The sequence below is a fragment of the Pseudorca crassidens genome, chromosome 3 (genome assembly GCF_039906515.1).
Source record: "Pseudorca crassidens isolate mPseCra1 chromosome 3, mPseCra1.hap1, whole genome shotgun sequence".
In the NCBI taxonomy this organism is placed as follows: Eukaryota; Metazoa; Chordata; class Mammalia; order Artiodactyla; family Delphinidae; genus Pseudorca; species Pseudorca crassidens.
Genome location: NC_090298.1, coordinates 26,141,036 through 26,156,090, shown reverse-complemented (window position 1 = coordinate 26,156,090; position 15,055 = coordinate 26,141,036). Strand labels below are relative to the sequence as shown.

The 15,055-nt window shown below is 39.1% G+C and overlaps 1 protein-coding gene across 2 annotated transcripts in view; it reads right to left on the bottom strand.

The window, feature by feature from the left end:
* CDH6 (cadherin 6) overlaps positions 1 to 15,055 on the bottom strand; it is a 130,150-nt gene that overhangs the window by 55,938 nt on the left and 59,157 nt on the right. For both annotated transcript variants that reach the window (XM_067730438.1, XM_067730439.1), the window contains exon 2: positions 4,879 to 5,235. In XM_067730438.1, coding sequence (XP_067586539.1) covers positions 4,879 to 5,106 — 228 coding nt within the window. In that variant the 5' untranslated portion in view covers positions 5,107 to 5,235. The remainder of the gene's footprint in view (positions 1 to 4,878; positions 5,236 to 15,055) is intronic.

Sequence of the window (15,055 nt, the reverse complement as noted above, 5' to 3'; positions counted from 1 at the left end):
AGACCAACTAAATCAGAATCTCTGGGGAAGTGAGACCCAGGCCAACGTACATATTGTTAAAAGCAGCACTTCTCAAATTTTAAGATGCATAAAATTCACCTAAAATTCTGCTTTTGTTGAAAAGCAGATTCTGATTCAATAGATCTCAGGTGGGGCCTAAGAGTCTAAAGTTCTAACAAGCTCCCAGACACAGATGCTGCTTATGCTAAATCAGCATAAAAGTTCCCCCAAATGGTTATGTATTTTAGAACATGGGTCCCCAGCCTTTTTGGCACCAGGGACCGGTCTCTCGGAAGACAATTTTTCCACGGCGGTGGGCCGGGGGAGGGGGTGGTAGATGGTTCAGGCGGAAAGGCGAGCTATGGGGAGCGGCAGGTGAAGCTTCGCTCCCCGCGCGCCCGCCCCCCCCACCGCCCCGCCCGCCTCTCACCTCCTGCTGTGTGGCCCGGTTCCTAATAGGCCGTGCGGCCCAGAGGTTGGGACCCCTGTTTCAGAAAATAGCATCTTCCTTATCTGTATCCGTATCCACGTCTATATCTTATGCTCAAAAACTTTTACCCAGTATAAGACCACTTCTTTCTATTCTGATACCTCTACCTGCCACCACCTTTTCAGGTATGTAGAGGTGTTGAGAATTGTCTCATAAATCAGAGTTTGGGTGTCAATATTTCAGCTGTAACTGGACTTCCTCACTTGTATTTACAAGTACATCCCTCCCCAGCTGTGCCATGTCCATGTTTCTGTGTTAATCTTACTGGACACAGAACAATGCTGAGGAGCATTAAGACAGTATGAGAAGGAAGGTCTTGCTACCTTTGCTTGTGCTTCAATTTTTAAATTATTATTAATTAATTATTTTTGGCTATTAATCTATTTTTGGGTCTTCGTTGCTGCGCGCAGGCTTTCTCTAGTTGCAGCGAGCGGGGGCTACTCTTCGTTGCAGTGCTTGGGCTTCTCATTGCGGTGGCTTCTTTTGTTGCAGAGCACGGGCTCTAGGCACACGGGCTTCAGTAGTTGTGGCACTTGGGCTCAGGAGTTGTGGCTTGCAGGCTCTACAGCGCAGGCTCAGTAGTTGTGGCGCACGGGCTTAGCTTCTCCACGGCATGTGGGATCTTCCTGGACCAGGGCTCGAGCCCATGTCCCCTGCATAGGCAGGCGGATTCTTAACCACTGTGCCACCAGGGAAGTCCCTGTGCTTCAATTTTAAAGCATGATCTTGTATATTCACTTCATTGTCACTCCAGCCTCCAGACTCCATCTTCTGCTGCTTCTTGGATGCTTATGTGACTTTCTTTTTCTCCTTCTACACCAGGTAGCCTCTTGCTCCCACACCCATTCTCACATTTTCCCCCATTGTGAAGTCACTGTCATCCCTACTGACTTACCTCCAAATAACTGGAACCAAGGAACACACATATAAACAGCTGCTTATAATGTAAAAACTTCTTTCTTCTACTTTAAGTGTATTTGCTCAACCATATTACTTTTCCTTAGTTAATGCTTCTATCTGTTACATGTACAGATCAACCTTTTCAGTTTTAGGCTCTAAGTAGCTATTATTTAGTAGGGCTAATGACACAATTTAAGGTTCTATTAGCCTTTGTACACCTTTATATACCAATCTAACCACATTCCTATGGTTCCCAGAGTGTGCACCAAGGCACCCTGGTGTGCAGCAGGGAACTCACTGCAGCACCAGGAAATATTTTAAAAATTTGAGGGAAATACAGCAACATGAGCTATCAGACATCTTGCGAATTACTAGCTCAGAGTAGATCACAGTTTCAACAGCAGGTGGTGCTACATTCCTTTCGATGATGTCATATACTTATTAAGATGGGTTTCCCACAGTGCCCGTGTTAAAAAGCAAGTACCGTGTGAAAATCAATGTGGAAAAGGAAACCAGGGGTCGGTGTCCAATCTGAGAAGTTGTGCAGTGTCCAATACCTGCCCACATTCCATTAGGAAGTAACGTTATTTAAGAGTGAAATAAAAATATTATTTTTTCTATTAATTGCTATTTTAGTTACTTATTTGTTAGAACATAAATACATATTAAGTTGTTTGGGCCTAATTATTTCTTTTGGCCTAAGGGCATTGTGAAAAAATTATCGAGATGTTACAGGCATTGCAAACCAAGAAAGTTTTGGAACCTCTGCTATAGTCTAATTTTTTTTTTTCCCCCAAATTTCTTGACCTTGTGGATTCGGATAATCTCATCAGGTACCTGTTTACTCCAAATCTTTTAAAAGTGGACCAACCTGTTGCCACATGAGAAACGAACCTTTTTTTTTCTTTTTAAATATTTATTTTTTGTCTACGTTTAACTGTGGTAAAAAACAAATTGTAGTCTAATCCCTTTGTCTGTTGATAAAACATATAGTCCAAAGACAGATTCAGGAAAATGCCTTACCAATAGTTCAGGGACACCTCTTACATACATCTGATGTAGCAATGCTGGCACCTACGATAACTTCAATTATTGCCCTTGACTTTTTTTTTTCTAGTGTATATTTTTTATGGGTTATAACTTCAAGGAGGTGGGGCAGGGGCAGATAATGATGAGGAAGGGAAACTTATCTTGCTGCCGATAAAATATCCAAATCCAACGAATCAAACTGAAGCTGTGATTGTGAAGGGGTTTTCCCACAGTCCTCTACATTTGCCAGCCACTGAGAGATCCGTTAATTATATCATTTTACTTTTTCAATGATATAAAAGTCAGTAACCCACTTCCATGCATTACAGACAGATTTAATAGAGTGTATACAATGGAGTTTTCATCAATAACTTCTTTCTGCACCTACTACGTGCCAGCCACTAGTTCTTGTCTCACTTTACACTGCAGCTCCATGCCGTAGGTAGGCATTGCTCCATGCATTTTCTAGATGAAGAAAGTAAAGTCTGGAAAGGTTAATAGCCTGCTGTGGGCCAGACGACTGGCAATTGGCAGCACAGCGATGCAGCCTCAGATCTGCTTGACTCCACAGCTTGCAATTTTTCCCCGTGGCAATATTACCTCTCACAATTATAATCATAAAACTGATTCTTCTGAGGTTTTATCCATTGTTGCTTCTAGTATTTTGAAATATCTGGCCTTTTTTTTTTTTTTTTTTTCGGTACGCGGGCTTCTCCTGTTGTGGAGCACAGGCTCCGGACGCACGGGCTCAGTGGCCATGGCTCACAGGCCCAGCCGCTCCGCGGCACGTGGGATCTTCCCAGACTGGGGCACGAACCCATGTCCCCTGCATCGGCAGGTGGACTCTCAACCACTGCGCCACCAGGGAAGCCCTACCTGGCCTTTCTTTAAAAATACATGTATTTTTATGTAAAATGGCATCACAATTTGAGAAGAAAAAGAAAAGAAAGGGGGGATCAATTATTTAAATACAGCACTTTAAAAAACTTAATCTTCTATAACAATAATGTTATTTGTATTGTAGAAAGTGCTTTAAAGATTATAAGATTATTGTTATTTTTTACAATAATTTTTTAGCCTTGCCAGTGTAGTGCTATTCAAATTTCACAGAGGAAATGGAGTGAAGTACAAGTAAGCGGACTGTCTTCAGCAGTCACACAGTATGTGAATTTCATAGCAAATACAAGGTTAGACCCTTGGGGATCCGTGTTGATGTTCACCCCTTCACTGAATACTTCCTCTCCTCCTTTATTCCACATTAATAATTCACTTCACTGGAACGATGCCTGGTTACCTCAGCCCAAGCCATGGATGGCTTTCCTTCATTTATTGTGGTAAATGCTTAAAGAGAACATTGGCACGGGGTTATTCAGGGATATTTGATAACAGATTGAAGTGTGAACATGCAGCCCCTGGAATCTGTAAAATTTATGCTTTTTGAGTGATATCCAAATATAGATGTTCCAAAATTGTAGCTGTAATCATAAAGACATTTTATCATCTCTATTATGTTTGTTCCCAGTGTGTTTACGTAAAGGATGTATGACAATTATTTTTCTTATCAATACCATGTTCTGAAACAGAGAACCTACGAAGTACAAACCTGTGTCCCTGTCTTTTTTCACTTATTTGCGGGATGCAGATATTCTGCAACGGGAATGTAGCTGATGATAAAATTTCAGTGAAAACTCATGATGACAGTATAGCTAAGCTGTTTCCCTGACTCAGCTCCAGTAATCTGGAAGGGCTGTAGTAAGCGATACATCCTCATTTTACTTTCTGGAGTCAATAAAATGGTCAGATGATATTTGGAAATAGCACCTTTACATAATCATTTTTTCTCTTTTGTGAACCTTGCCACGATTAAATCATAAGTTTTGAAATGCCTAGCTCTTGCCAATTATGGGAGATAAGACAAAACAGCAACAGCAGTAACAACTAAATCTAAGGCAGTAGTGGGTTTTGAGGACAAAGGGCTCCATTTGGTCAGAGAATGGATGGCACTGTAGGTAGCAGAGTTAAAAAATAGTTAATTTGAACGTGGCCAAAGGACTAAAGCTCAGAATGTTTCCTTTCACAATGAGAAAAAGGAAACTTCTTTTCCTTACAGCTTAATCACTCTATTCCTATTTTTAATACATACTACTTTATAGAATAGCTGGACCGCATTTTTCAAGCTAAAGTAAAAATTCAAGGATTTATGATAATCCTATGCGGCTGGTTGTAGGTGTTCCGTTTTCAACGGAAGCATTTCTCTTTCTTTGTTGCAGTGCTAACATTTCTCAGCTTCTCGCTACAGTCTTCCTGAAACTACTCAAGTGAAAAAAAAAAGTCTTACCAGATAAGCAACAATTCTTACTGTACTGGGGGAATATTTCACATCTTCCCCATCTATTTATGAGAAGTAACTTCTTCAAGCTTTTAAAACCAGAATGTCAAAAAGCCCAGTGGAATCCTACCTTGCCCACATACTGATAATCGGATCCTGTGTATTCCTCCAGCAGAAAGAACTGATTCCACATCCAGCTCCTTTTCGAACGGTTCAGCTCATTTTTGCTGTTTCCAGAGAGCTCCAGGGTCCTTTTCTTTGCGGGGAAACCACTAGTCCTCTTAGATAATGGAGTTGAGAAAGTTGGGTAGGGCTGGCCAACCCAAAAGAGAAGCAAGAAGTATCGGTAAGTTCTCATTTTGATGACACAGTCCAGTCTCTGAGTAGTGGGTGCCCTTCTCCTTGAAGTGTCTTTTTTCACTGCACTGTATCCAGCCTCATTCCTCTTCTCTTCCTTAATGTTCTTGGCTTGGCTCTCAGAGGATATCTGGAAAGAATAATAACATATTAAGCATTTTTAGAGGTGCTTAAAATTCAGCGTTAGAGCAAATAAGCTCTGGGAAAAAAAGAGGACATAAATTTGAATAGCAAAACAACAAAAAATAAATTGTCTATCAGTTTGAAATGAGGAAAACAGTCTTTCAGATATGCTAAATGGAAGGTGTGTTCCGAGTAGGAAGCTGCTGTTTTTCTCTCTCCTTTTCTATCACTTAAAAACCCTATTTTAAGTAATAGCATTGCTGTAGGTCAACATGCCAGAGTGGATTATTTCACTACTCTTTTACCTCTGAGTATGTGGGTTGAGATCTGGTTAGAAGAAATGAGTTTGTGTTTCTGATTCTATTTGCATATTTATCCTCATGAAAGAATATCACAGACAGTTTTGATTCAGTTGAAAGTGGATAATGTTGAAATTTCGCTACAGTGTATCGAGCACCTGTGCTGTGGAGGCAGAAGCCTGTTCTGCAGACTCTTGGCTTCGGAGATGTGTTGTGATGGAACAGCCTGGGTCAGATAAGCTTGGAAAAGACCTAATGCCTTCCCTTCAGGATGCTCATTAGCATATTGAGGTTTCTTTTTTTGTTGTTTTTTTTGAAGATTTTTGTCTTAAAAAATTTTTTTTATACATATTGATGTCTCTGAAGTGAAATTTTGTAGCCATGATGATAAGCCTGCATTTAGTCCAGTATTTCCCAAACTTGACCAGGAAACTTTTTTCCTCATACAACCCAATTAACACTACAGGATGGGTTAATGAGCAACCTATGGAATTTGTATTTAACAGAATAAAGAATAAAATGAACAATTCTATTCAAATTTCTTTAGGAAATCCTGGTGGGCTTTTCTCTCTAAATTTTACTTGTATCATAGGCAACTAAGTATATATATTAAAATTGGTCCAACAGTTTCTATGTAATTTTCACAGGTACATCAGATATACCTCAATACCACAGTGAGGGCAATCGACAGCAAGATCTTCAGAAAAGTCAGCTATTATAATCACGGTAATAATTTTCCACGACAAATACTAATTTTCAAAAACACAACCTAGCATTTGAAACAAATCCTTGGGCCAGAGTGCTTGGCAAAGATGTCACAATTTGGTTTAATATCTTATGTAAATTAAGTAATACATGCCTATATCTCCTTCCTAAACTTTCCCATGTTTCTTGAAAAAAAATCCAATAGATTACTCCTTCATCTTACTATTTGATATAGAAAACCTATTTTCTTAAATAATATTAATAAAAAAGTGAAGGGCTTTGTAATGTAGAACAGAGTAGTAATTAAGCTGGTACAGTTAATAAATAAGTGCAGATAAAGAAACAGGTTGTAGGTAATCTGATCAGTATTTTTTTTTCCCTTTATGTCAGAAAAGATTTGTTCCCTTTTGTCCTATTTTTCTACTGGGTAAATGTATATATGACCAGTTTTTTTTTTTTTTTAACCTCAGCAATTAATAATTATAGCCACCCGACACATGTTTAAGTGGAAGTTTTCTGTTGGAATATAAGTGTAATATTTCACAGTGTTCAGCATTTTTAAACCTTTATTCCATTATTATGCATCTTCTTGACAGCAGGCTGGGGAAGTTGAAACTTCCACAGGTGAGTGAATTAGTACTGTGACAATTAGTCATGCTGGAAAAATGCCAGGTAGCTATAGTTGTCATTATGTGGCCTTGGTACAGGTGTGGAATGACTGATGATCAATTAGGTAATGACGGTTCTTCTCTCTTCTTGTGGATGGTACATAAAGGGGACTGAGAGACCATATGGAGAAAAGCCCTCTAAAGACATCTATTCATTTCTAGAAATGAATATCTAGTAGATATTACACTGAAGTTGATTCAGTGGAAATTACATTTTTCTTAATTTCCCACACTCTCCATTATTTGTGTAGACAAATCCTGCAGTGAAGAATTACACATCTGCTGCTGCACTCAGTGTGTGGCCCACAGTGCTGGCAGGAAAGAGGGATGCAGAGAATGGAGGTGTCAGCTGTTTAAAAGGCAGACTCCTAAAGGCCATTTTAAAGAAAAATCGATCCCTGTGGATGTTGTATGCAAACTCTACAAGCTGTTGCCACTTGACTATTAAATACTAGTTCTTTTTAATATCGCAGATACCAAAATGTCAAGTATTTCATATTTTTTTCTGCTTGGCTGGTAATAAGCTTTTAAAGTGGTACAAATTTAAGCAGAGTTTCCAAGTATGGTAGAACATGTAGTTTTGCTGTAACCCAGCTCTTTTTGTACCAACTTGGTAGGGTGTATCCTTGTTAAAACTCAATATGCAAAATTACTAAAATTACTAAAATTACCATGGTAATTTTAGTAATTTTGGTGTTAAAGGGATAGATTTCTCTGTGAAATTCTATAGTTAAAGAAAGTCCAACAAACTCTACACAAACTCTACACTGTTGAATATATAACTTAGCACTGTTATAATATATAACTTAGCACTGTTGAATATATAACTTAGCAATTCTCATATAATACTTCTTAATAGTCAGGATTGCATAGTGCTTAAGATTATCAGTGTTGGAGACAGATTGCCTGAGTTTAAATTGCTGTGAATTGGGGAAAATGCTTGATTTCACTGTACCTTAGTTTCTTCTTCTGTAAATGGGGGTAATTACAGTAACTACCTCATAGGGTGTTATATATGGATTAAATGAGTCATTGCATGCACTTAAAACAGTGCCTAGCACTCAGTAAGGTATTAATAAGTATTAGCTGTTATTATTATTATTACTACTACTGTTACTATTATTTGCATTGCAAGTGTAGAATCCATCTACAGCAGCTTGCAAAAGTCTGCAAAAGATAGCTTGGTTACCTCTTAGGCTTTAAATACTTTTTTATGTTTCAAGAGGCATCTCCAAGCAAGTCAAATTCTCTTAAAATTAAAGAATAGAAGCACTTTAAAAATCAGAATTAGTCCATATGCCAATTGTTTGCCTTTGTGTAGACTTCGATTCTGTATTTCACAGTAACAGTATAGAAACAGAGAAGGCAGAAGCTTTATGCCCACTGCCTGCCTCAAGAAGAATACGGGCAAAAAGGAAAGTTCACTGGAGGACAGACTCATTCATACAATCTATGTGTTTTTTTCCCCTTTCCATTTTGTTAAAGTTTTGAAAATCATCTTTACTTTATTCAGGTGAAAAAAAAAATCAGACCTAGCTTCAATGTAGCAATAGTGTCCTTGCAAAAATGGGACTGGACATACATGTCTTCTTGTAATTTGACATGCTGATATTATATCGGGTAAGAATTTGATATAGCTGAAATTAATGATATACAGATTTTAGATTTTAATCTAAAAATATGAAATGCAAAAAAACCCCCATATTCCAAACATGACCTTAGATGCAAAAAACTGGATTCTTAAGGTGATAAATGGCTGTAAGTTCAAGGAAAGGAAGGAAAGGGCCTGGTATAGCACAACTTTGAGAAATGTGGGAAAGTCGCTGACTTCTGAGCAGTCAAAATACAAGAAAACCGCTTCCCTGGTGGCACAGTGGTTGAGAGTCCGCCTGCCGATACAGGGGACACGGGTTCGTGCCCCGGTCCGGGAAGATCCCACATGCCGTGGAGCGGCTGGGCCCGTGAGCCATGGCCGCTGAGCCTGCGCATCCGGAGCCTCTGCTCTGCAACGGGAGAGGCCACAACAGTGAGAGGCCCGCATACCGAAAAAAAACAAAAAAATACAAGAAAACCACATGGCAAGTAGTAATCGGATGTGCTGGCTCGTTCTGTAGGTCTCGGAAAGTAAACTAAAATGACAAGAAAGTGATGACCTACATAGACAATGAATTTTAAAATAGCAGGTATGGTTATTCAAGAAGGAAAGAACCAGAAGATTAGACAGTGGGAATGGAAAGAATACAAAACAGTGTGGATATTGTATCTTTTTGCCCCCATCCCCTCATGGCATTAACAGCAAATGAGTTAGAGATATCAAAAACTCTATAAAAATAAAACTTGACCTGCCTAATTACAGCCCAATGACAGTTTAGCAATGAAGTTAAAAGATTACTTAATAGACCAAGTCTCTACTTTTTATTTTCTTTTTGCTAGAATCTGTTTTTTTTTGGGGGGGGGGTGGATTTCTATTTCTTATAGGCAATAGTTTGAATCTTTGCAGAAGCCTTTTCTTAGTCATGTGTAGAAGGTAATTAAGATGTTTACGGTTAGTGGGGCAAAGCCCACATAACATTGATAATTACATACTTTGAAAATTTATTTGTCTGGCAGCCAATATGCATATATACTTCAATCTTCACAAGAGTACATAATCAAGTCCAGCTTTTATTTTAATGCATGCCAGTTAGAAGAAGCCTGGGCCTCATTAATTCAGGGTCTGCCAATTTAGAATATGTGATAATTAATGGCAGAAGCTGGGCTGAAGTTTTCCTTTGATTAGCAAAATCTTTTCCACTAGATCACTGGAAGTTAATAATGTAAAAATATTTCATAGGAGATATAGAATGAGAAGACAAACTACAATGTCTTCAAGTTCCTTGGAGTACTTTGGAATCACCTTTTATTTGCAAATAATTAATATGCTAATTAGAAAACTTCTCTATTGATTGAATTGCTTCTTCAGTGACTTATGTTTGATAACAGTCTGAATGACTCAACTATATTATCTGGTTTTGAGATACTGATTTTATTATACTATTTACAGACAAGCAAGTAAATATTAGACAGATTTAAAAGCAATATAATTACTTTAAAGTTTTAGAATTCAGACTTAGCATACATTTGTTCTGGTGTTCTTGATTAATTCTAATCAGTGCAATATTACTATAATGCCATCTAGGCTTACAAATTAAACCAAGTACATTCACTCTTTGGCATGCAGAGCCTTAACTTTGGCATTGAAAGCAAGTAAGCATTCAATAAAGCAACATTATTAATATACTTGAACCATTTACCCTAGTAAGAGAATGATTTAAAATCTGTTATGAAATTATTTCTTCAAATAAATGGTGTTGCACAGAAATACTGGAGCATAGCACTTTGCATAATGCTGCTCACAGAATCTCATCTACCCATAAGTCATCCTAACCCATTGGCATAACCCATTAGTAATGCTTTTAGCATATGTAACATAAGTCCATTCCGAATTTTTGGTACATCTTCTCACATTCTATGGTCAGTGAAGTAGAAGAGAGCTGGTTATTTACAACTATTTAACATTTCTCCTGACCCTATTGTATTCCAACTCTTGAGAGCCTGAAACCTCTCCATTCTCACACTATCTTTGGGTGCAGTGGGGACAAGGATGGTATTTACTCCATTAAAACCAGCAAATCAAAGAAGCAGGACTGTGATATCAGGATGAATTAAACAGAGTGAAGCCAAAGGGACAGGTCTTCCTACAAGTAAATCTTTAAAAATATATATACGTTCTTTATTCTAAGAGAAGAGTTTTACAGCCAATTAAGTTTGTTCACGATTGATTTTCTGATCACCCAAGGAACTTTGTTTTGAATAGGTTGCCGCCTGCTGTGAATAAAAGTAAGTCTATAGTACATGGCTGATCTTCTAGAAGTGGTGACATAAGGATAGAACCAATTTAAAATTTCTGGTAGAGATTTCACGTGAAGTCTTCATTTCGAAGCCTCCATTTCATTTTTCTGTAAATGTCAAAGTCACTGTTGAGTAAAATTGGTTCCGTTTCGTGTGTGTAATGAACTCCACTGAAATGTGTCAAACAGCCTTGGCATCTTTCATCACGTAGCATTCCTCTTGTGCCAATGAATCATTATGGCAACAGTCATCGAATGATGCCCGAATTTTTTCTAAATGTTTATATTTGTGGATAATATGCCAGTCTGTTTGCAAACTGATGTGTTTCCAGATGAACCTATTTCAACAGTATTACCCTTGTTCTAAAATCATATTCCAGACATTGCATTAATGAAGATAAAATCAAATGTGTTACAGCACATAAAAGGGCGTTTTATACATAGTTGAGGCTCAAGGAATATTTGTTGGCTTGAAATACTCACTTGGGAACAAAAAACCCCAAAACTTGAATCAAAAAGACACAGTTCTTTTTCCACATTTTTTTTGGGGGGAGTTCAAACTATTTTATTGTGAGAAGAAGTATCAGAGTATGGTTAAGAACAGACTCTGGCACGTCACATGTCTAGGGTAGAAGCTCAGCCCCACCCAACACTGGCTGGGCAAATAGGGGACCAATGTGTGTCTCAATTTTTTTTATCTATAAAGTGGAATGATATTAATAGTGCCTACCTTGTAGGATGGTTGTGAGGATAAAATGAATGAGAATCTACGTGAGGTCTTAGCTAGTAAGATGGTCACAACTACCTAAGTTGTCAAAGAATATCTTAGCAGAGGATACACTTTGCCTCCTGCACATTTCTTATTTTGCCTTTCACAATTGAGAAACTTCAGTCAGTCACTCATCTTTAAAGATCAATGCATGCCTATTTCTGGGATTAACTTGAAACCACAGAAGCTCTGGTGACATCTTCATTTCTGGAGTGGAGGGAGCTGCCTCCTGAATCGGTGCTAGCGCTCCCCCATGATCCTTATGGATGCCTGCCCACTGTGTGTTCAATTGCCATTCAGTTGTCTTTTGCCATCTCACATTCTCTGCAGTTTTCTTAAACCTGCTTGCTTTATTCCTTTATCAGTTATGAAACCTGCTTGCTTCATTCCCTTACTGCCTGGCTCCACAGGGCCATTGGGCTTGTGGATGCTCTCTTTGACTTGTGTGAACAAAGGAGAAGAGAAAGCATTTTATGCCTTTAACTAGCTATTCATGGCATGAGTTTTAAACATCTCTGTAGCAAACTATATGTTTAGGTTGCAGAAATCTATGAAAGACTTGGTTTCATATTACTCCCTACTTGTACATTAGGCTCTCTGGCAGCTTTACTTCTTTCGGATGCATAGCCATTTAAGACAACGACGCCTGAATAAGACTGCAAGATGTCAAAACCCACTTGCACATTAGTGTGAATGATTTCAGTGAGTTTGGTCTTCTTCCAATAGCTCAATGAAAAGGCAGCCCGAGTGTATTGGCTGGGAGCTACAAGGGTACCGTAGCGGGGGTGAGGAGTTCGAAACAGATTTAACTTTATTAAACTGCAAAAGGAGTCACATGGTTGGGTTTACCATTAAGTCATTGTGAAATGACTGGCACGTCACAGATGCTTTTTAAAGGCTCATACTCATGAAAGTGCTATGAGGAGTGGAGATGTTGTATTTGTTCTTGCTGATATAATATCTAAGCCTTTGTCCATTATATGAAGTCTAGCTCATAATAATAGGTAAATTTGCTGTGCTCTATTCCTGAACTTTCTATGCGCTAGGCACTGTGCTGAGCACATCACAAATACGTCTTCATTTAATTCTGATGACAATCTGTGTGGTGGATAATATTCTTACAATTTCTGCAGATGAGAAACTGAAACTTACAGAGATCGAGTAACTTGTCTATGGTCAGGTAATGGGTACATGATGAAGCCAGACTCCAGCCCTGGCATCAGACTCTGGAGTCCTTGCTCTGAACTCACTCTGAGGAGTCACAGGCCAGGCTGCTGTCCATGATAAGAGCTCATTATAGCTGCAACCTTACAACTGAATCTTCACAACTCCCCTAAACGTATAACCACAACACAGGTCTCTGAGAGGTAAAAATAGTTGTCACAAAATGTATAAGCTAAATAAGAACAGCAAACAAAGTTTGCTTTGTGCCATACAATGGGATAAATGCTCTGTAAACATGTAGTCTTAAACAACAATTCTTTGAAATGGAGACCACCACCCTTATCCTTTACTCCAGACATAAGAAACACAGGCTTGGAGGGACCGGACGCTTCGCGCAAGGGTGCACAGCTAGTGGTTGGCAGAACTTGGACCAAACCCAGCTAATCTAGAGGCTCCTTCTTAACCATAACATTCACTATCTCATTTGTATTTTGCTCATGGAAACAGCATCTAGGTTTTATTTACTCTCATTTCAGACAAAATTTGAACAAATTTATCATCAGGTTTCTAACTCCCCAGCAAATTAAAGAGACAGTGTAAGGAGTGCTGGAGGCTGGAGTCCCATTAGTAGGAGAGGGTGGCTGAAAAGCCCAGAGAAAGGCTTCAAAAGACAGACAGAAAACTAAAGACAGAGTGGACAGGTAAGGAGCTGGCCCTGGTGGATAGGCGGCACTCTGTGCTCCTATGCTGAGAACAGTCTGCACATAGTGACACCAGATAAACATTTGTAAAATAAGTGGGTGCATGGATGAATGCATGAGCGACTGAATGTAAGAATGACTGAACGCCTGAATTGATGATAGGACTAATGACTGTAAGCATGGACATACAAAACCCTCACAGCACTTGAGGAAATCCAGCACATGAATAGTCATGATAATGATTCTGAATCATTAAGAAGAGTTCCAAGTCATCTTGAATGTTTGGTTTGAGAAGGCATGGATATGTAGGATAAACACAAGCAATACGACTGTCAAAAGTTACCACAGTGATATCTGTTTGGCTGTGCTGTGCAGCATGCAGGATCTTAGTTCCCCGACCAGGGATTGAACCCAGGCCCTTGGCAGTGAGAATGCAGAGTTCTAACCACTGCACCGCCAGGGAATTCCCACAACAGTGGTATTTAGAAGCGCTGCTGGGTGTTAGGCCTCACTGTCCTTCTCTCTCTTACTCCCTGTGTTACTTATCTCAGGCAAGCTCTTCCACCTCTCTGAGCTTTTGTTTCTCATGTGTGACATTGGGGCTGGTGTGCTGATATGCACGGATAGAACAGCCCTGTGGTTAGAAGCACACTCTGAGCCAGTTCACCCACATGTATCCCAGCATCAATACTTATTAGTCTTGAGAAGTGGGCAAGTGGCTTGATATTCTGTGCTTCAATTTCCTCATCTTCAAATTGGGAATAGTACAGTTTTAGGGTCTTAAGGGGCAGCACCTGATAAATAGCATTTCTCTTTCTCTTTCAAACTTCAAAGAAATTAAGAAAACAACAACAATAACGAAGGAGTGTTAGACACCAAAATCTCACTTTTATCACCAAAAAAAAAAAAGCCAGGCTGAAAAGGTAGCTTAGTTTGAAAGCTTAGTGGGCTTGCTAAGTAAACCCAGCATTGGGTAGATTCCCCGCTGGAGTCGGGGTTACATTCTATTTTGCTTTTCTTTTACAAAAGCAGAAGTGGTTGTTACCTCTGGAGAGCAAGCTCCAATTCTACAGTTCAGAGCCAGTGCTCTCACCCCTAGCTGGCTCAGGTACAGTACCCGGAGGTCTGAAGGAAGTGATCGGGCAGAATCTGTTTTAACCCCCATGAATTAAAAACAGATCATTAGAGACATTAGTGATCCTGAGAGCCAGTAAATCACTTATTAATTACCAACAATTCTTGCACTTAAAGCTTTGCTTTCTGGAGTTGTTTACAGCATCACTAAAAGGAAAAAAAGTATGAATAATTTAAAGACTGGGAGTTTAAAGCTTCTCTTAAAATATCTCTCACTTCAGGTCAATTATTGCATTACAGGCAAAATGAATTCTTTTCCATTTCTCTTCACCTTCCTCACCAACCCCACTCCCCGGACACACACAGAGAAATATGGCAAAAAAGGGAGGATGTGCTTTGGACATTTAGCTGTTAACATTGAAAAGCTACAGTGGCTATTCTCACCCAGAAGGACAGTACTCTTTACAGAGGTGTAACCTTTTACACCAAGTTGTTAATGGGAAAAAATAATTGAAGCCCTACTTGCTATTTGGATGGCTTCATTCATTCAGTGTGTT